Source organism: Acomys russatus, chromosome 5, assembly GCF_903995435.1.
Source record: "Acomys russatus chromosome 5, mAcoRus1.1, whole genome shotgun sequence".
Classification (NCBI taxonomy): domain Eukaryota; kingdom Metazoa; phylum Chordata; class Mammalia; order Rodentia; family Muridae; genus Acomys; species Acomys russatus.
The window spans coordinates 29,494,447-29,515,121 of record NC_067141.1 but is presented as its reverse complement, the minus strand read 5'-3'; the positions used below and the strand labels follow the sequence as shown (position 1 = coordinate 29,515,121).

At 53.2% G+C, this 20,675-nt stretch overlaps 2 protein-coding genes across 8 annotated transcripts in view; one reads left to right on the top strand and one right to left on the bottom strand.

Annotated features, from left to right (window-relative positions):
* Mark2 (microtubule affinity regulating kinase 2) overlaps positions 1-20,263 on the top strand; it is a 64,023-nt gene extending 43,760 nt beyond the window's left edge. For 3 of the 7 annotated variants that reach the window (XM_051146036.1, XM_051146031.1, XM_051146035.1), the window contains exons 2-19: positions 5,434-5,613; positions 5,828-5,881; positions 8,831-8,879; positions 9,114-9,179; positions 9,291-9,361; positions 9,575-9,631; positions 10,199-10,435; positions 11,081-11,200; positions 11,307-11,406; positions 11,489-11,601; positions 12,482-12,614; positions 12,840-13,012; positions 13,212-13,309; positions 14,058-14,219; positions 14,761-15,015; positions 15,958-15,984; positions 17,951-17,995; positions 18,577-20,263. In XM_051146036.1, coding sequence (XP_051001993.1) covers positions 5,479-5,613; positions 5,828-5,881; positions 8,831-8,879; positions 9,114-9,179; positions 9,291-9,361; positions 9,575-9,631; positions 10,199-10,435; positions 11,081-11,200; positions 11,307-11,406; positions 11,489-11,601; positions 12,482-12,614; positions 12,840-13,012; positions 13,212-13,309; positions 14,058-14,219; positions 14,761-15,015; positions 15,958-15,984; positions 17,951-17,995; positions 18,577-18,937 — 2,256 coding nt within the window. In that variant the 5' untranslated portion in view covers positions 5,434-5,478 and the 3' untranslated portion in view covers positions 18,938-20,263. Of the gene's footprint in view, positions 1-490; positions 914-5,433; positions 5,614-5,827; positions 5,882-8,830; positions 8,880-9,113; positions 9,180-9,290; positions 9,362-9,574; positions 9,632-10,198; positions 10,436-11,080; positions 11,201-11,306; positions 11,407-11,488; positions 11,602-12,481; positions 12,615-12,839; positions 13,013-13,211; positions 13,310-14,057; positions 14,220-14,760; positions 15,016-15,957; positions 15,985-17,950; positions 17,996-18,576 lie in introns of those variants that run through there. The other 4 variants (XM_051146034.1, XM_051146037.1, XM_051146033.1 and 1 more) reach the window with 4 other exon arrangements.
* Macrod1 (mono-ADP ribosylhydrolase 1) overlaps positions 1-20,675 on the bottom strand; it is an 899,697-nt gene that overhangs the window by 652,263 nt on the left and 226,759 nt on the right. The gene's annotated exons all lie outside the window — the stretch shown is intronic.

Genomic DNA, 20,675 nt, shown 5'->3' with positions numbered 1-20,675 from the left:
CAGGGCTAGAAAGAAAGGGGACATCTAGTTGGGCAGAAGTTAGGGGAAAGACTTTAATTCTCTGTCATATGAAGGGCTCTGACTTAGAGCTTATCCACCCTCAAGGGCTTTCACATGTTCCCTCGCCCTCCTGGGGTTGCACTGAACTGTTTGAGTTCTTAGTGCAGCATTTGCTAAGGCTGTGTCTGAGGAAGAAGGCCCAGTTGCCGCTGTGGGCTCACTGCACTCACCCTGCTTTGGTGCTGGGAAAGCTTTGCTGCTCTCTGAGTTAGCACATCTGAGTCCCTTGGTCTGCACCATGTTAGAAGCCTTGTTGATCTGCCTCCACCCAGGCCTCCCCTGCTGTGCAGCAGCCGAGATAAGGGCTTTATGATAGTCCAGGCTGAAGTCTGCTCTTCACTCTCTCCAGCTGTTACAGCAGAGCACCTTGGGGAGGGTGGGGCAATCCACTTCCGGGGACAGAGGGAGGGGGAAGGGAGAAGGAAGTTGTTCTAAACCCGCCTCTTGGTCTCCCTCCCTGTCTGCCCATCTCTTCCTGCCCCTCTCCTCTCACCTAACTTCTGATGTACCATCGTGGACTGTACACTCTTTTCTGACCACTCAGCCTGACCAAGCCATAGGCTTTGTCCTTGTAGCTCTCTTTGCCAAACCTAGTCTCTCTTTCTGCTAGTGGTGGTTTCGGTTGCGACACAGTCTGTGTTCCCAGGCAGGAACCGCTTGGCCAGGCTGCTTCGCTTTTCACTGAGGAGGTGGTGGAAGGTGTCGCCTGTGCCGGCTGAGTAAGGGTGGCTGGCTGAGCCGGCAGCCCCCGCCCTGGGCCTGGCTCTTCCCGGCCTCTGTACTTTGCCCTCGCTGCCTGACAGGTTCTGCTGAATGGAAGTTGCTGGTAGTCCTTGTCCCCTTCTCCGGCTGGGTATGTTTTCCCCGTTTTGCCCCTTGGACTATCCTGTTCTTTTTTCTCCTCTCTATTTCAAACAAAATCTTGCAAGAGTTGTTCAGTGGAGTTGGGTGCTAGCACAGGTAGTCAGCTTCTCAGGGAGGGCATCCAGCTGTCGAAGAGGCATTGGCTATGAAGGAGGAAAGGAAACGGGCAAATACCAAAAGATCTTTTGCCTCACCAGCCAGAGGCAAGAAAGCAGGCTGTGGAAGGAAAGGTATCGCAGTGGGTGTCCGGCTGGGACATAGGGCAGCTGCCCAAGGATGCCTTTCTTTACTCCACCTTACTTGAGCTTACTATGCTTTTGGCCAGGAAGTGCCTGCCTGGCCCCCAACCCCACCCCTGGCCTAAGTCTTGACCCTTCCCAGAATGCAGAAGCCACAGTACACTTGAGGGCCAGCCCTGAGTGCTGAGCCCCCAAAACCTGGCTTTTCAAGAGAATAGTAGGTGGCAGCTTCCAGTATTGGGGCAGGGGGTCCTGCCCCGCCTGAGTCAGCGCCGGGCCTCTGGGGTGGAGGCTATTTTCAGGCAAGCCTAGCAACATGCCAAGGCCAGGTTCTGAGCTCCCAGGCTGAAAGTCTCAGAGAGTCCAGTGGGTGTAAGACTGCCGTGTGCCCATCACTGATCCCAGATCTCTCTTGACTCTCCTAGATCAGGGCTGCCTCTGGTGGTGTACATCCTGCTGTGAACAGGGAGGCTGGGTGTGAGGAGTGGAGCAGAGCTTAGCCAGATCTTGCTATGTGGTCCAGAAAAACAGCTAGGTCTCACCCCACTACCTGTTCCAACCAGGATGAATGGGCCTGAAGAGGGGAATTCTCTCTCCATAATGTCCTACCTCAGAACAGCAACAGGAGAGGGTGGGAGTTTTCTCACAGGGGCCTTGGTTCAAGAAGCATTGTCCACAGAAAGTTTTACTTTCCAATGTCTTTAGATGCTCTTCCCAACAGGTTCTCCTCACCTTGTCCCTGTTTCTCTGCTGTAGAAAGTATCATGAAGAAATAGTGAGGATCGGAGAAGTACTGGTTTGAGTCCTAAGAGTTGGGTGGCTCAGATCTGAAGAGGGGTTTGGTGACTGGAACAGGAACCAAGGAGCAGACACCAGAGCTGGCTGGCTTCCTTGGGTCCTATACAAGAGCCCTCTTGCATTGTGCTGGGGACCAGCTTTTCACATCTACCCTACCTGGGTGCCTGGCTCCTCTTTTTTCCTCTTAAGCTACAAAGCCTGTGATAGTTAGCGAACAGCTCAGCTTGCATTTCACCTGTTCTGGAGACTAGCAGGGGCCTTGGCTTGGACCTTGTCACTCCTAAACATCTCAGTGAGACCATAGTTGGCTTAGGAAACTCAGCTTGGATGCACTAGGTTAATGACAGGAGGATTAACAGTAGTAGTTGAGACGTAAGAGTTGCTTCAAAAAGAAAAAACAAAAATCCCGGTTTCATTATATAACCTAGACTGCCTTACACTTCAGTTAACATTGGACAGAACAGTTGAATATGTTCTCTCATCTGCCAGTGAAAACTAGGCAATGTTTTATTGCCACTTTACAGATAAGGAAACTAAAGTTAGTAGGTAAGGAACTAGGACTCCAACCCTTTTCTGTACGTCAGACAACCCCCAGCATGAATGCCAACATAGGTCATCTTGGGAGGTTCTCTCTCCTTTTCAGGAAGATGTTGATAGCAAGAAAGTTAACCTGAGCTGAGTGGCAGTTAGGATCTGAACTCTGGCAGTCTGTGCCTAGTATCTACATTGCTAATCCTAACCAATAAGGAAGCGGGCATACAGCAGGCCTCTGTGCTGCTGCTTGAAGTATAGCACACAGCAGAGCCCAGGGGAAATGCTGCCTGTCTCACACAGACCAGCCCCAGAAACACCAAGGGGCCAGCAGGGCAGAGCACAGGCTGGCTGCTTGTGAGAGAGGAACCACACCAAGATGACCGTGTTGGTGTTTATGCTGGGGCTTGTCTGGCACGCAGAGTAAGGTCCTAGCTTGTGCTTCAGAGCTGCAAAGGGCCCAGCACCCCACATCTATTTAGAATAAGAATTTCAGGTCTTTGGGCTTCAGCCCTACGACACTCCTGCTGTCTTTGGTCCTTACTTCAACCCGGACAGTCATGCTTTTTCTCCATGGCTTCCCTTCAAAAGTCAGGAGGGGCTCTGAGGGGAAGAAACTGGGCCTGCCATCTCCAGTCCCAGCACCTACATAATGCTTTACAGCTGCCCGTAACTAAGTTCCAGAGGATTCAACGACCTCTTCTGACTTCAGTGGGCTTATCCCACATGTGGTGCGCCCACATAGACAGACAGACAGACACACACACACACACGCAATTTTTTTGTTTTGTGTTTTTGGTTTTTTGATTTTGTTTGTTTTGGTTTTGGTTTTTCGAGACAGGATTTCTCTGTGTTGCCGTGGCTGTCCTTGACTCACTTTGTAGTCCAGGCTGTGCTTGAACTCACAGAGATCTGCCTGCCTCTGCCTCCCAAGTGCTGGGATTAAAGGCGTGCACCACCACGCCTGGCCATAATTTTGTTTTTAAATTATCAAGGAAGAGGTCTGGTGTTAGATTGGTAGAAAGAACACTTGTCCAGTATGTGTGAGATCTCACTTAGCAGGTGAGGCAGAAGGAAGGAAGGTTTCCCAGTTATTGGTGCCCTTTGGGCAAGAGAAGCACGGAATGGCAGTTGGTCAGGGATGATGGGACCAAGAAGAGTAAACATTAGATTTTGAGACCTATGAATGGTTTCAGAGTATCACTCAGGAGACTGACCCACCAGACATAGCTGGGCATGGAACTGCCTTCTTTGCTTTTTTTGTTTTGTTTTTGGTTTTTTTTTGTTTTGTTTCTCGAGACAAGGTTTCTCTGTGTAGCCTTGGCTGTCCTGGATTTGCTTTGTAGACCAGGCTGGCCTCGAACTCACAAAGATCCACCTGCCTCTGCCTCCCAAGTGCTGGGATTAAAGGTGTGCACCACCACACCCGGCTGAACTGCCTTCTTTACAAGTGTGAGGCACAGGGTTCCTTGGAGAAAGCATGAAGCAGAAGCATGAGAAAGAAAAAAAATCTGTTTGTCCAGCCTCTGCTGTGGAGAGCTACAGATGGGCCACAGTGGGTGAGACTTGAGAACTGGTGAGGAATTATAACGGAGATGACACTCCCTTAGGGGTCAAGGGGCCTTCACAGTTGTCCAAGTGCAAGGGCTTCTGGGGTCTGAACTAGCAATTCAGGAAAATGAGCACAGAGCTGCTTCACAAAGGCCCTGAGTTGCCCCGTTAGGGAAGAGGGAACTCTGTAAAGCCTACACGCTTCATGCCAAGGAACCCCAGACAGCTCCCTGGGTTGAAGTAAGTCATGTTTTTTCTCTGTGGCTTTTGAAGACTTCCCTTAGAGCCAGGAGGGGCTGAGGGGAAGAGACTGAGCCTGGCATCTCCAGTCCCAGCACCCACACATAGTGGTTTGCCTGAGGTTTCAAAACATTTTCATTCCCCAAAAGAAACCCCACACCCTTTACTTGTCACCCTCAGACTTCCCACCACCTTCTAGACAACCATGAATCTGCATCTGCCTCTCTAGGTTCGTGTGTTCTGGACAGTCAAAGATAGTCAAGTAAGATGGCCCTTTGTGGCCAGTTTCTCTGTCTCTTTGGAGCAGCGGATATCAGTGCTTTCTTATTACGTCAACTCTTCTTCCACTGTGTTATTGGGCCACGTTCATCAGCTGACAGACGTTTGAGTTGTTTCCCGTCTAGCACTCAGGGTTCTGCTTCTGTGAGCATTGACGCACAGGGAATCCTTCATACCTACTTTCATTAGAACTGTGCACTTTGTGCTCAGCCCATACACCTGTGGAGAGTCTATGTGCCTGCTGCGTCTTCCTTCTCGTTTGCATCACTGAGTACAGGAGAGCGGAGCAGGGCAGGCTGCTGAAGTACAGAGGCCCAGTTGTTGGACTCATTTGTCGGGCAGTGATGCACTGTTAGGCGTTGCGGAGCGACGTGTCAGTGAATGTTATAGGCCGTCTTCATGGGCGTTAATCTCACTGGGCACATCAGTGAACAGTGAACAGTAAAGGCTGCTGCTGAGAGCTGGGTAATAAGGGAGACTTTGAAGTGGTTGGACCATGTGCTCCTGCAGTTGAGAGACAATATTCTCAGAGGGTGAACAGGGCTGTCCTGGGTGACCTATGATGGGGGCAGAGGTTCCACTAGGTTACTGATGGGCCTTAATGGGGGTTGGTGGTATTGTTGAGGCACAGCTCTGGTCCTGAGCTCTGCTTTGTACAGGATCTTAACCCTGAATCTCATGCCTTTGCAGTGAAGACTGGCTGTGATGCCCTTCCCCACCCTCTTCCTCCTGCTATATGAGTCTTTTTATGCCAGTCCTTTGTAGTTTGCCCCTGCACCCCAACCTCTTGCAGTTTTTTCAGAGGTGACAGCAGTGGTAGACAGAACTGGAGGGGGCAGCCTGTAAAGGCATGTCTGTTTCTCCCCTGCAGCCCACCCTGGGACACCTTGATTCCAAGCCCAGCAGTAAGTCCAACATGCTGCGGGGCCGCAACTCAGCCACCTCCGCTGATGAGCAGCCCCACATTGGCAACTACCGGCTCCTTAAGACCATTGGCAAGGGTAACTTTGCCAAGGTGAAGTTGGCCCGGCACATCCTGACGGGGAAAGAGGTGAGCACTGGGGTTGGGGCCATGGCATACTCCCAGCAGGCAGTGCTGAGGCTGCTGCCACAGCTGGCCTCTTGTTATATGTAGGCGGGAGCTCTCAGAGGTGTGCTAGGAGTCAAGCATGAGAAGGCGGAGGAAATCCAATGGAGGAAGGAGCATCAAGTCCTACTTGAGTCTGGTCAGGGAAGTGATCTTAGGCTTTTTGTCTCATGTTCAGGTAGCTGTGAAGATCATTGACAAGACTCAGCTGAACTCCTCCAGCCTTCAGAAAGTAAGTGCCCAGTACCTCCCACCCCTTTCTTTTTTTTTTTTTTAAGATTTATTTATTTAGTATACAGTGTTCTATCTGCATGTAACACCTGCAGGTCAGAAGAGGGCAGCAGATTTCATTGTAGATGGTTGTGAGCCATCATGTGGTTGCTGGGAATTGAACTCAGGACCTTTGGAAGAACAGGCAGCAGTCTTAACCTCTGAGCCATCTCTCCAGCCCTCCCACCCCTTTCTAAGCCTCCCTTTTATAAGTGATCTGCTGACCTTGCATGACCACTACATTAAAACTTCTGCCCCTTCGAGCCAGGTTGTAATAGTGGCTCACGCCTTTAATTCCAGCACTCAGGAGGCAGAGGCAGCCAGGTCTCTGAGTTGGAGGCCAGTCTGGTCTACAAAGCAAGTTCCAGGATAGCCAGGGCTGCACAAAGAAACCCTGTCTCAAAAAAACAAACAAAAACCAGAAACACTTGTGCTCCTTCCCTATGGCTCTGGCTGGGTTTCCCATGCGATTCCACCCAGTAGGCCTCCTGGCCACAGGCACAGGCTGCTCTGAACTCTCCCGGCCACTTGGCCCTGCCTGTTCGCCCTCCTTCCTGTCACGCTGTCTTCTGGCCTGTGTCCAGCTCTGCAGAAGCACATGTCTGTGGCACTACTAGAAGTACAGGCAGCTGCACCAAGACGTGAAGTGATCAGCGGAGAAGGCCCTAGCAGTTCAGGGTGGGGAAGCAGAGCCTGCCCCTGGACTCGCTGCCAGCTCCATTCCAGAGAGGAACTATGGAAGACCCGAGTTCTAAGTCAGTGACAGGGTGCACAGGCTAAAGAGACTCTAGTTAGCCCTGTCCTCTAGGCTCTCCTGCTAGACACTCATTTTGTGAGTAAGCAGGTTTTGGTAGATAAAGTTGAACTTTTCTTCCCTTGTTAACTGGGGTCTTCATTAGGTTGTAGAAGAGCCCCCAAATAGGAACATAACCCCAGTGCCAAAGAAACTATAAAAGTGTGGTGTGCATAAGAAAAGAAAGGGCAACTTTTGAGTAAGGCCTGGTGTGTGTCTGTCAAGGGGATTTTCATGACTGTATTACAGTGGCTGAATCAGAGGGACAGAACCATGGAAATAGCCACAGAGATGGGAGAGAGAAGAAGGAGCCAGGGATGATTACATGGAGGAGTTGCTCCAAGAATTAGCGTGGATAGAGTGACTTCCCCAGCGTGCTAACAGCTGAATCAAAGTGTTCACAAATTTTGTTAGCCCTGAAGGGTTTCTGTTACAAAACAGAAGCAATGCGGCCATCACCAGGGCCTCCTGCTCAGAGCTCATGGAGGAAAGGAAGGAGGCCTGTCCCTGCTATACTGGCTCCAGCCCTGCAGAGGTGAAGCTAGCATGGGGTGGGTGGGCCTTAGGCCTTGGAGCGTTGTGCCTTACTCTGTTCATTTCCATTGACAACCAAGCCATCTCTCTCTCTTTTTTTTTTTTTTTTTTTTTCTCCTTGCTTCTTTCTGATTGAATGGAAGGTACAAGTGCCAGACAAATAGAGGGGCTTTGTTCTTTTTTTTTGAAACAGGGTCTTATGTGCCCAGGCTGGCCTTGAACTTACCATGTAGCTGAGGATAGCCTCGAACTCCCATCCTCCTGCCTCTACCCACCCAGGATGCAGAAATATAGCCATTTACATGCTCTGTTAGCAAGGCCGATCTCGTTCTAGACAGGTCTCTGCTTCCATTTCTTCTTAGCAGTGCTCCTTAACTTTTGAGCTCTTAAAGGCATTGGCCCTTGAAGGTTCTAGGCTCTCCCAAAGTCAGCCCCTCCAGACCAAATGGATATGTTTGAAAATGGGAAAAAGGCAAGTGGCTCTGGGCACCATCTCAGATCTGTGTCGTCGTCGTCGTCATCCCCTTACCCCAGGTGGTTACCCCTGAGTTGGTGGCCAAGAGCCTTTGCTTTTTCACCAGTGTAGATGTTGGATGAGAGAGAGGAGCAAGAAAAGCCTGGGCGCTGACAAAGCAGAAGGGTTGGATCGAGTTCCTTTTGTTTTAGTCCATGAAAGCTCTGGGACACTATTAAAGGGGAAAAGCCGTTTTTACTGTGTCCTATAAATGACATCCAGGGTTAGGGTTCCAGACAAACCACCATTCCCCAAACAGACCAACAGACCCAGTCTGTTCCTTGTATAAGTGATGGAGCCTGGGAGGTTGCAGAACCCTTCCTCCCGTTCTCTGGCTCCCGCAGGGGAAGAAGTTCATTTCTGTCATCTTTCTGTATGGAAATGTATGGTTTGGAGCCCTTGATTTTGTTTCACAAAGAGCGTGAGTGTGTGGAGGTGGATTTGATTAAAATTGGCATCAGCTATATATAGGAGTGGTTTCTTCTGTCACTACCTCAGAGGCTCAGGAAAGAAGGGCCTATCCCCCAGTGCAGGCCCTCTGGCATCTAGACGTGAGAAGATGACACAGTGTCCCCTTGGAGCTTCTCTCTGGTCGCCAGGCCAGTTGAAGGGCTTGGGCTCTGAGCTGGCAGAGGAGCTCGGTGCTGAGTGCGCAGGCTCGGGTTCCCTGTCCCTGCAGAAGCACCTGACTGCTATTTTGAGGCGAGGGTTGGATGGGTGTGGAAGAGGGCAAGGTCTGAGCAGTAAGGTAGTGAGCTAGCTCTGCTCCTGCTTCTCACACTCCCCTCCTCGCCTCTCCTCATGGGTGAGGGTTTTGGTCTCTTGGGGAGGGGGATCCATTTTTTTTTTTTAACACTTGTAGCAAAGGTTACTATCACACCCCACTCACTGGACAAGAGTGAGGCGTTAGCGAAAACCTTGCCACTCATTTAGCGCACTACCTACCCTTGTGAGTTCATCGAGGGGGATCCAATTTTTAAAACAACAAAAGATCTCCCCAGGGCTCTGGAGGGGCCTGAGGTAAGTTTATCAGGCAGGCATGAAATGAACCCTTGTGTTTTCTCTTCCAGCTATTCCGAGAAGTAAGAATAATGAAGGTTTTGAATCATCCCAATATCGGTGAGAGGCACTGTCTTCCCCCCCAGCAAGGCTCCATGTGCCCCATCCACACATGCATCCTCCTCCACAACACACTGCCTTGTGAATTCTGAAGGCCTAGCTCACCGTTCAGCTACACCCTGGCGCTGTGGGCTGCCCTAAGTAATTTGGATGGTTCAAGAGGTCCTTAACATGTCTGGACAAAGCAGGTTTGGCGTGTGCCTCCCGAGTCCCAACACAGCCCTTCTCTTGTAGTTAAGTTATTCGAAGTGATCGAGACTGAGAAGACGCTCTACCTTGTCATGGAGTATGCCAGTGGCGGTAAGTCTCATGCTGCTTCTTGCACTATTTCCCACTTGCATGTCTCTTCCCCGCCCTATCCCCGCCCACCCCCACCCTTCTCATCGTGCTTTCCCGGTTCATCTCTTGCAGGAGAGGTATTTGATTACCTGGTGGCCCATGGCAGGATGAAAGAAAAAGAAGCTCGAGCCAAATTCCGCCAGGTAGGTGTGTCTCCAGCCTGAGCTATAAGCCTAGCTCACCCTTTTGGGGTCTGGCTCAGGAGAGGAGCTGCCTGACCAGGTGGCCTTAGAAGAGGGTACTTCAAGCTCTGCTTGTCTGCATGGTAACTTGAAAATAGATCATACGTGACACCTCTGCCAGCCCCTGTGGCTCACTCTCAGACCCCCAGGCTAACCTTTCTTCCTTCCTTTTAGATAGTGTCTGCTGTGCAGTACTGTCATCAGAAGTTTATTGTTCATAGAGATCTAAAGGTAAGGTGTGTCTGTATCTCCTATGCCTTCCTATGGGTCTGAGTGGTTGCCTTCAGTCAGGTGCTAAATATTCCAGAAACTCCAGCCATTGATTTTATTCATTCATTCATTCGAGATGACCTGGAAATGTTTAAGAGTGGCCTTGTGCTCAGACTTAGGCTCCCCCATAGCACCAGCAAGCATAGCATCTTTGCTCATGCCAGCTGTCGGGTATGGCAGGAATACTCCAGGCTCTCCTGGTCCTTCAGGCAGCCTGGTGGCTAACCTAGGAAAGAGTGTGAATGTGACTCAGCTATGACGGCTACTCTCTAGACGTGGTAACACATTATCTCTGTTACCAAGGTATTCATATTTGCACCGCCTGTGAGTCTCCTCATTGCTAAAAGAACTGGCAGGCATGACCACGAAACATAGGCCTACTCTGAAGCTTTGTGCAGCTCCCAGCTTCATGCCTTCCTCTTGTCCAGTCTGTCTGCCGGCTTTCCCACTGCCATCCATCCTGCCGCGCCGGTGCTTTAGGCTTCTCTACGTGGGGCTCTGATGCCTACCTACCATCTTATCTCCCAGGCAGAAAACCTGCTCTTGGATGCTGATATGAACATCAAGATTGCAGACTTTGGCTTTAGCAACGAATTCACCTTTGGGAACAAGCTGGATACTTTCTGTGGCAGTCCTCCTTATGCTGCCCCAGAACTCTTCCAGGGCAAAAAATATGATGGTCCTGAGGTGGATGTGTGGAGCCTGGGAGTCATTCTCTATACACTGGTCAGCGGATCCCTGCCTTTTGATGGACAAAACCTCAAGGTGGAGTGAAGTGGAGGCTTAGATCATTTTTTATTTTTCACTTCTTTTTGGCCTCTGGTCTTATTTCTGCCCTCTCAACTTTCTACTTATCCACATTTTTCTCAAGCCAGTGCTTCAGAGAAAGGCTTTCCAAGAAACAAAGCAGTTAACTGGTCTTCCGTGCTGGATGTGGTGGCACGTGCCTAGAATCCCAGCAGTGGAGAGGCCAGGGCAAGAAGATTGAGAGTTTCATGCCAGCCTGGGTTGGAGAGTGAGAGATCTCAAAAGCAAACAAAAGGGGCTAGCAAGGTAGCACGGTGGGTAAAGTTTGATTCCTGCAGGGCCCACATAGGGCAGGGAGAGAACCTGACCTACAGGGAGTCACACTCACACTGTAGCACAAAGTCTTTAGCCGGGCATGGATGGCACACACCTGTAATCCCAGCACTCGGGAGGCAGAGGCAGGCAGGTCTCTGAGTTCGAGGCCAGCCTGGTCCACAGAGGGAGTTTCAGGACAGCCAGGGCTACACAGAGAAACCCTGTCTCAAAAAAAAAAATCCTGTACTCACCCCCTCTGAAGCACTCTAAGAAGGCACAGGGTGTGTAGGGCTTTGTGCCTCACTTGGGAGCTGCTGTGACCCATGCTTTCTGCTTCTCTAACCACAGGAGCTACGGGAGCGGGTACTGAGGGGAAAATACCGTATTCCGTTCTACATGTCCACGGACTGTGAAAACCTGCTTAAGAAATTTCTCATACTTAATCCTAGTAAGAGAGGCACTTTAGAGGTGAGCAGCTTAGAATCCAGCTGGCAAAAAAATCCTGGGGTTCCCATGGAGACCCCCATGCTGAGTTTCCCCACCTCTACACTTTGCCCTTCCCTCTGTTCCCTAGCAAATTATGAAAGATCGGTGGATGAACGTGGGGCACGAAGACGATGAGTTAAAGCCTTATGTGGAACCACTCCCTGACTACAAGGACCCCCGGCGGACAGGTGAGGCTGTGCTGGCTGGGAGCTGGAGCCTGCTCACAGAAGGAGACCAGCCTTAACTGTCCTCCCCTCCCTCAACCACCAGAGTTGATGGTGTCAATGGGTTACACACGGGAAGAGATCCAGGACTCGCTGGTAGGCCAGAGGTACAACGAAGTGATGGCCACCTATCTGCTCCTGGGCTACAAGAGCTCTGAGGTGCGTGTTTCCCACTGCCCTGCCCTAACCGGCCACCCATGCTGTGAGTGGCAACCAGCCGTTAGCCCCTGATGAGCACAGAAGCTCATCTTAGTTAACATGAGGCCTCAGCCATGGTGGATAAGGCCCTCAGTGAATGAGCAGGAGGTGTGAGAAAGGCCAGGCCTGGGCTCTGAAGGGTGACGTGAGCTGGCTCGTTGTGTTGATTAGAAAAGGCTGAGGTGGTCTGGCTGGAAGGTCTGTGTTGGGTCTGATGGCCTTTTTCTGTCTGTCTGGAAGTGTCCATATCCAGGTGTCTGTGTGCATCAGTGTCTGATTTACAGGAAGCTCCCCATGTGTCACCTCTTTCTGTGAATCTGGATGTTTTTCCTTGGTGCCATAGGTCTATCTTGGCTATGGAGCTGGTAGTTCTACATTTGTTCTTCTGCCAGTTTGGGTTCTTTAAGTAGTCGCCTATACACCTACAGCTGCCGCCTCTGGTGGTGGGAGGGTCCCTCTTGGTTATCACTGTAACCTATTTTAGAGATACCTCTGTGGCACTTGGTATGAGCCCCGATTTCTCCATGGGATGGGATGAATCTCTTAGTTCTGAATGTGTGTTCTTGTGGGTATATATATGTGTTTGTCTCTGGGTGTGAAGGCATGAGTGGCCCTCTCTGAGGAAATGGTGACTTTCTGGGGTGGCCTGTCTTTGGTGAGTTTGTTCCTGTCCATGTCACAACATGTGTGATCAAGGGCATCCATCTATATTAGTTTTGTAAGATGAAGTCACATGTGAGCTTCTATGTTAGGGCAGGATGAGACCTACAGGCATGTCCATCTGGAGGTATCTCCTCAGGACTTACTCTCTCCTTTGAAGCCATGTTTTCTGCTCTTGCAGCTGGAAGGGGACACCATCACATTGAAGCCCCGGCCTTCGGCTGATCTGACCAACAGTAGTGCCCCATCTCCATCCCACAAGGTTCAGCGCAGCGTCTCTGCTAACCCCAAGCAGCGGCGCTCCAGTGACCAGGGTATGTGCTCTTGGGAATCGCAGGTGAGGGCATCTTGCTCCTGAACGCTCATAGCTTCTGGTACTTGGGTGACAGCTGCGTTTCAGTTCTGGTTCAGCTCCTTCATAGCAGCGTGCCCATGGGCAGCTCCCTCCATCTCTGTGAAGTGAGGCACTGATGGCAAGTGCTAAGCGCGCACTGGGTCTTCAGGCAGACTCCTCATCTATCCTACATTCCGCCCCATAGCCGTCCCTGCCATCCCCACCTCGAATTCCTACTCTAAGAAGACTCAGAGTAACAACACAGAAAATAAGCGGCCCGAGGAAGAGACAGGGCGGAAAGCCAGCAGCACCGCCAAAGTGCCTGCCAGCCCTCTGCCTGGCCTGGAGAGGAAGAAGACCACTCCTACCCCCTCCACAGTAAGCCATGAGCCACCCTGGTCTCCTTCCTGTCCTCTGGTTTTTCTGGGTGAGGTCTGGCCCTTGGCTGTACCTGACCTTGCTGTAGAAAATGGGCTACAGAGTTCCTTGGGACAGTGGCACCCAGTGGTCCTGGGGAAGCGTCTGAGTGGACAACATTGGCTCCCGTGAGACACCCTGTGCCCTTCATTCCCCACAGAACAGCGTCCTCTCCACCAGCACAAACCGAAGCAGGAATTCCCCACTTTTGGACAGGGCCAGCCTTGGCCAGGCCTCCATCCAGAATGGTAAAGACAGGTGAGTACCGGGTTCCTGCCATGCTCTTGGGGGCCACTTCTCACAGTGGGTAGAGCAGTGTCCCTGGAGTCCTGTCCTGGCTCTGTTCAGTCTAGCCATCCACCTTCCCTCCCTGCTCCATGCCATCCCTCCTGTCCTCTGATCCCTGACGTTTGCCAAGCATAGGGTACCAGTGAGCAGCTCCTCAGACTTCCTGCTTCTTGATCACGGCCAAATCTAGAGTCGCCCATCTGTCTAGGTATATATTTGGCTTTGTGTTTGGGGACCCTGCTCAAGACAGCCAAAAGTACCCATCTGAGGGTCTCCCGTGTGAGGGCTTCACTGTGGCCGCAGAAGCAGAGTTCCCCACCTTGCCTGCCACCTTGCTTGGTGTGTGATAATACTGGCTCCACCTCTTTTGAGCTTAATGAAGGTTTCTCCTTATCAGCATCCTGTCCTTTGTGTGGAAGGAGGAATCCTTATTCCCACATCTCCTAGGAGACCAGTGTGGCCTGAACACAGTGGCCTCCTACTAGCTTTCCCTCGTTTTGGGTTCTCTCTTCCCAGGCTCTGGCCTACCTGGCTGCTTACTCACCTTGCCCTCTCCTTCCAGTGGCTCATCCTTAGCTCTCGATGGCCTGGAGCTGCTCCCTGGGCCTGACCTGCATCTGCTGAGGCTACAGCTCTGACCCTGGCCCTGCCCTTGCTTCCTAACCCAGGCTCTTCTCTCACCCTTAATCCGGGCCTCTCCGCTGCTTTTGTCTCCTAGCCTAACCATGCCAGGGTCCCGGGCCTCCACGGCTTCTGCTTCTGCCGCAGTCTCTGCGGCCCGGCCCCGCCAGCACCAGAAATCCATGTCTGCCTCCGTACACCCCAACAAGGCCTCTGGGTTGCCCCCCACGGAGAGTAACTGTGAGGTGCCTCGGCCCAGGCAAGTGTGCTGGGGTAGCTGATGCACTTGTCCCCTGGCCTGTCCCAACCCTGCCCTGCAGTCTCTTCCCACCTGGGGTGACCTGCTTCATTTTTGTCATTTTAGACCCAAGAAATAGCTCTGTTCCCTACAACCAGGAAGTAGAGGACACAGATGATAGTGATGCCTTTTCCCTCCAGCTGTCTCAGAGCAGGAGAGCAGGAAGCTGTCCTGAAGCTCAAGATGGAGGGCGTTTTGTTCTGGACCTTCTTTGCTTTCCTTAGGGACAGTCAGCTCTTGAGGGTTCTCATTGTCCCCTTGTAGGTCCAGGGCCAACTCTCTCCAGTCTGTACTGTTTGCATACATGGGCCCTCTTTGTCTCCCTCCCTCCTCCCTGGACCATTTCACTATTGTCCTCAATGGTCAGTCCCTTCCGTCTGTGTCCTCTGTGATGGCTGCTTCTGCCCTAGCATTCCCCACCCCAGCACAAGGCCTACGTGTACTCAGCACTGGTGCTCCCTGTTTCTGACATGTGCCTTTGCCCCTACCTCTTTTCCCACAGCACAGCCCCCCAACGTGTCCCTGTCGCCTCCCCCTCCGCCCACAACATCAGCAGTGGTGGAGCCCCAGACCGAACTAATTTCCCCCGGGGTGTGTCCAGTCGAAGCACCTTCCATGCTGGGCAGCTCCGACAGGTGCGGGACCAGCAGAATCTGCCCTATGGTGTGACCCCAGCCTCTCCCTCTGGTCATAGCCAGGGCCGGCGGGGTGCCTCTGGCAGCATCTTCAGCAAGTTCACCTCCAAGTTTGTCCGCAGGTGAGAGGGGCTGGGGCCAGGCCTGCCCACTTGTGTGGTGGTTGGGGTGGGGACAACAGAGCTGGAACTGGGGCCTTAGCAGAACTAAAGTAAATAGGGTTGTTGTCAACATCTTAGGCACCCAGACTCTTAGGCCTTTCCCCAGCTCTTCTCAGGCACCCCTCATTCGATGGCCCCAAGCAGATGGGCGATGCCGCCTCCTCGCTAGGGGAGTGTGAACTCAGATGCTAAAATAAAAGCCCCCTCTTCTCTCCTGGGTTCCCATGGAAACTTATATTTGGTGACGCAGCTGCAAAGTCATGAGGCATGAGCCAGGCTGGGTTGACAAGATTTTCCTAGTCTATTCTTGTCCCCTTTGACCTCCTTCCTCTGTTTGCCCTCCCCCAGCTAGAATATGTCCGGCTCTAACTATGATCTTTTGCACCAGGGTTTCCCAGGGCAGAGCCTATAAATGAAATGGCTGTTGAAGGCTACAGTGGCCTCTCCTGCAGCTACAGGGTTCCAGTGCTTTCCTGGCCTGGACCTAGGTGGGAACCTCTGAATAGGCGTCTCATGCCTGAGCCCTCGTCACAGAGGCCTAAGGTGGCCGTGCAGTCTCCTAGGGTGTTTTGTCCCTATTGTACCCTAGAGTCTAAACTGCTCAGAACTAGGTGGGGCTTTTGAGAGCAGACCTATCCACCCTGCTGCTTGTCCCTTCACCCATCCGAGCCGCCAGACACAGATGAGGCTGCAGGGGCGAACAGACCTGAAGTCCAGGACTCTAGTCTCGCTGAGCGGCTCTTCTGAAACTGGGCAGATCCTTGAGCCTGGAAAGCCCCCTCCCACCTGCTTATCCACACACCGTCCTGTTGGTTTGTTTTTTTTTTGTTTGTTTGTTTGTTTGATTGGTTTTTTTTTCTTTTATTTCTTTTTTTATTTTGTCTTTTTTGTTTGTTTTTTTAGAAATCTGTCTTTCAGGTTTGCCAGAAGGTAGGCGTTGAGCCCGCTCTGTGTGTGTGTGTGTGTGTGTGTGCGCGTGCGCACACGTCTGTCTGTCTGTCTGTCTGTGTCTTTGTCCTGCCTCCATCACTAACTCCTCCGTTGGCTGATGCTTCCTATCTTTCTGCTGACCTTGTATATATGTGGACCTACTGTCTGCTATCTTAAAGGGATGAAGACTTCTCTGGTGGGGCTTCAGCCCTAAGCTGACCTTCCTGCCCCTTCACACTGGCAGGACTTGGAATACATGTTTCCCTGGAGGACATTTTGGGTTCCTCAAAGAAAATGGCCTTGAAAGTGAGGGGCCTCCCTTAGTCTGCAGGTGCATGTCCCCAGAAGAGACCTCAGGGACTCTCCCTTTAAGATTGTCTCCTCATACCCACCCAGGTTTGGGGTCACATTGGGCTCCACTTCTGGCCCTTTCTTTCCCGTGTTGTGTGCATGCGCTACAAGTAAGCTCCATGGGGTTGAGGCGCATCTGGAATGGTGTCTCATTTCGGGGTGCCCTGGGCTTGCTGAACCTCAGGGCTGTGACTTGTTTCCCCTGAACTATGGTATGCCAGGACTTTCAAGGTACTACAGGGGCATTAGGGTCCCTTCTCTAGTCTGACTCCTCCAGGCCCCGGAAGCCTTTGCCTCATAGATGTAGTACAGCGCCCCCTTCTGGTGGATGCTGCAGAACTGACCCAGCCCACCCTGGCGCACAGCATCTGGGCTGCTCTCCTCTGGGCTGTTTCCTCCAGATGTCGCCTGAGCCTGCCAAAGAGCCAAGAGCTGGATATTCTCAGGCAAGGGTCGTGCTGCCGCCAGGCCCTAGTGAAACAGCAGGAGGCCCACACCCTTCTCCTGCATCTCCCTTCCCGGGACAGAGCCTGGCTTGTTCTGCCTGGCCATGTCCTCTGCTGGCCTAGGGACGCCAGGCACTAAGCTGCAGCCCGAGGGCCAGATTGGGAGCTCTGGATTTGCCTGGCAGGTGCATTGGCTCCCTGGCAGAGGGAGAAAGAAGCCAGATGGGATCTTGAGGCATTCCACCCCACCCCAGCTCGCTGCATGGCTGGTAGGGCCTGCCCCATAGGGGCCTGGAGAGAGCAGTCAGAGCCCTTCCTTTGCACACCCGGGCCCTGCTCACAGTGCGCTTGTTGGCATCTGTGTCTTGTGTCTTTCTGCTCCTTTTACATGTGCTGCTGCTGCTCTCTCCTTCCTGTCCCTCCTCTCCTCGGGAGCCCCCAGTCTCCCAGCTCTGGGCACACATCTTCCTGGCAGCCCCAGTCTCCCAGCTCTGGGCACACATCTTCCTGGTAGGAGCTAGAGAAGCCGCTCAGCGGGGCCAGACCTCTTTCTCACCTCCCTAGGGCCCTGCCCAGCCCTTGCCTTGTGAGAGCAGCCAGCAGTAGGGGAGTCAGCAGCACAGTGGCCTTGCCCACTGGACCACAGGCACCAGTCCCAGGTGTCTGCCTAACAACACATTTGACACAGTGAGCCTATTAGCGGCTCTCCGTCTTCTAAAACAGGCAGTGTGGCCTTTGCCTCCATCTTCATTCGGACACCCCAGCCATCGGCACAAACATTTGCTCCCAGCCCCCATTCCAGTAGCTAGCTTGAGCCTGGCTGTGGGCTGGAAGAGGAGCTACTGGTGCTGGGCTATGTGCTGGGTACATGTGCCTGCACAGACACACCCTCCTCCCCCGGAGCTGGGGCTCCCTTCATCAGCACAGATCTCTGGGAATGTGGGGAGGGACAGCCCCCTGCTGGGGTTCCTTGTCAGAAAGGGGCAGCCAAGCTGCCAGTGTGAGGCACTGCAGAGCCACGTTGGCCTGCTGGTGACTGGCAGGTAGCTTTTGGGTTTGGGTCTGCCCACCCACTGGTGGCATGTCCCCAGGCCCAACCTCACCTGGGTCTGCAGGGTGGAAGGAGCGAGAGAGCCCAGACTAAACTCTCCCTCGCTCTGTTTTTTGAGGAACCTGAATGAACCTGAAAGCAAAGACCGAGTGGACACGCTCAGGTGAGAGGGCTGGAGCCAGCACTCCTGGCCCTGCCCAGGCCACCTGGCTTGCCACAGCCTCCTGCTCTTCTCTTCCTCTTGCCACTGGCTCTGACGATTCTGCCCTGCCTCCTTCCTGGGGGCTCCCTTCCCACACCTACCTGCAGTAGTGCTGGGCCCTGCTCAGGTCCTGGTGCATTGTGGAACCAGAGCGCTGGCAGGGTGGGGGCACTCCTGGTCCCACCCCTGCTGGCCTTGCTGCTCAGCCTCATCCTCACTCACGTAGGACAGTCTGCTTGGTGCTGCTCAATGCACTTGTCTCCTGCCTGATCCCCTAAGGAAAAGAACCAGTAACAGCATGGACTGTCACCCTGCCCCAGCTGGCCTCTTCTCACCCCTCCATCCTGAGAGACAAGAGCCAGAGGCCTCGCCCCTGTCCCATGTGCCACTCCAGGACAAGGGGCTAAGTACTCCCCCCTTCAGCCGGTACTGCGCTCTGTCCTGCTTTTCTCTCGGGCCTCAGGGTCTGTCTGCCAGGGTGGTTCCCCTGTGGGTGGGTTGTCTCAGCCTCCATTTTATGCCTACCTCTACCCTCTCCACAGACCTCACGTGGTAGGCAGTGGAGGCAATGACAAGGAAAAGGAAGAGTTCCGGGAGGCCAAGCCTCGGTCCCTGCGCTTCACGTGGAGCATGAAGACCACGAGCTCTATGGAGCCCAATGAGATGATGCGGGAGATCCGCAAGGTGCTGGACGCCAACAGCTGCCAAAGCGAGCTGCACGAGCGATACATGCTGCTGTGCATGCATGGCACACCAGGCCACGAGAACTTTGTGCAGTGGGAGATGGAGGTGTGCAAACTGCCCCGGCTGTCTCTCAACGGTGTTCGGTTTAAGCGGATATCGGGCACCTCCATGGCCTTCAAAAACATTGCCTCCAAAATAGCCAACGAGCTGAAGCTTTAACAGGCTGTCAGGAGGGGGGCAGCAGAGACCCACCAGTGGACTTGGCTGCTTGGGCCAACCCTGCATCCCCCCAACACACACCTGGGAGAAACTGCAGGATGAATTGGTGTGTCTCCCCTGCTGGCACTTGTCCCCTTCCAGGCCCTACTCAGTTTTTTTCTTCCATGTTTGTGGGGGATGGGAAACGGTTCTTCCCTCCTCACATCCACCCTTCCCCAGAAGTTCCCCCTTCCCCTCTCCCCCTACAGGAGGCAAAGGAAGGGGAAGGGGTGGGGGGGCAGGGCTCCCCCTCGGTACTGCGGTTGCACAGAGTATTTCGCCTAAACTAAGAAATTTTTTTATTACCAAAAAGAAAAAAAAAGGAAAAAAAAAAAGAAAAAAAGAAAAAAATCCCAGCGGCCACCTTTCCTCCCTGCCCCATTGGGACAGTCAAGACTGGATCTGTGGGGTTCCTGGGAGGGTGGCTCAGGGCTGGAACACTCTCAGGCAAGAGTGGTGGAGTTCCCTGGCAGGCCCTCCGCCAGGCCCACTTTGGGCTTCTCCCCTCTCCCCACTTCTTTCCCCTTCAAGAGACCCACCAGAGGTGGCCTTCCCCTGCCCCCAGGCCCTTGGGCTACAGGCCTATACACTGGGGCCCTGTGGGGGTACTGCACAGCCCTGGAGAGGGTGGGTGGTGGGGCCCCGGCTCCCTCCATGCCCTATCCTCTGCCCTCCTTCCCCAGAGCTGGGCATTTCCTTTCATGAGCTGCTGTGGGGACATTTGTTCCCCTCCTCAGAAGTCTGTGCCATCTTCTCCCACCTCTCCGGTGGAAGGCGGGGCTGACCCCAGTACTGGGAAGAGGGAGGGGATTGGGCCATGGACTCTCAGCCTCCAGGGGGCCGCTTGGGAACAGGGACACGGGCTTCTCCGTTCTGGGTGTCTTTGTCTGAAAGCACAGCCCCTCACCATCCCCCCCCCCTACTGCTTCCCCTTCCTTGGCATTAATCTGGGCACCGTTCTCATCTCTCAGCCTTGCCTTTTCTTCCTGGCGCTGCCGCCCCTCCTCTCAGGAGACTGTCCAGGGCCTCCATGGCTGCCTGGCGGAAGGCTGGATTGGGCGGCTGGGCCAGGAGCCTCTGTCCTACACAGGGTGGGGCCAAGTGACGCCTGCTTGCTAACCTCCAAGGCCAGTGTGTGAATGGGTGACTATAGGCGCTTGGCTGGTGGTGGCCACTGCAACCCTTAATTTATTTCTCTGCTGTTTCAGTTCCTGAGAAATTGGGGGAGTCTCACAGAGGCTGCCCCTGCCCTCACCTGAGTTGTACATTTTTTTTTGTGATGGGTTTTTTTTTATCTTATTTTTCTTTTTGATTTATGATGACTCCACCCCTAGCCCCAGTGTCGTCGTGTCCCCCCCCCCCCCCCCCTCATCACCCTGGCTCCCAGACCAGGCCAGACTCAGCCACATGTTGAGTCCTTGGGTTCCAGGAAGAAACCTTGCCAACCTCAACCCTCCAGCCCCGTGCTCCACTGGCTATGGCTCAGACCAAGGGCTCCTCCTCCTCCTCCTCCCTCTTGCCCTATGGAACAGCCCGGGTGCTCCAAGGGGGGGCCGGGAGGGCATGGCTTGGCTCCCAACAAATGGGGTGGGGGCTGGGACACCCAGGCAAGGTGGCCCCTCCCTGCCTAGCCCCCTCTCCCCCACCCTGCACTTAGTTTCTCCTCTGGATCAAACACGTAATAAAGAGAATGTTTGGA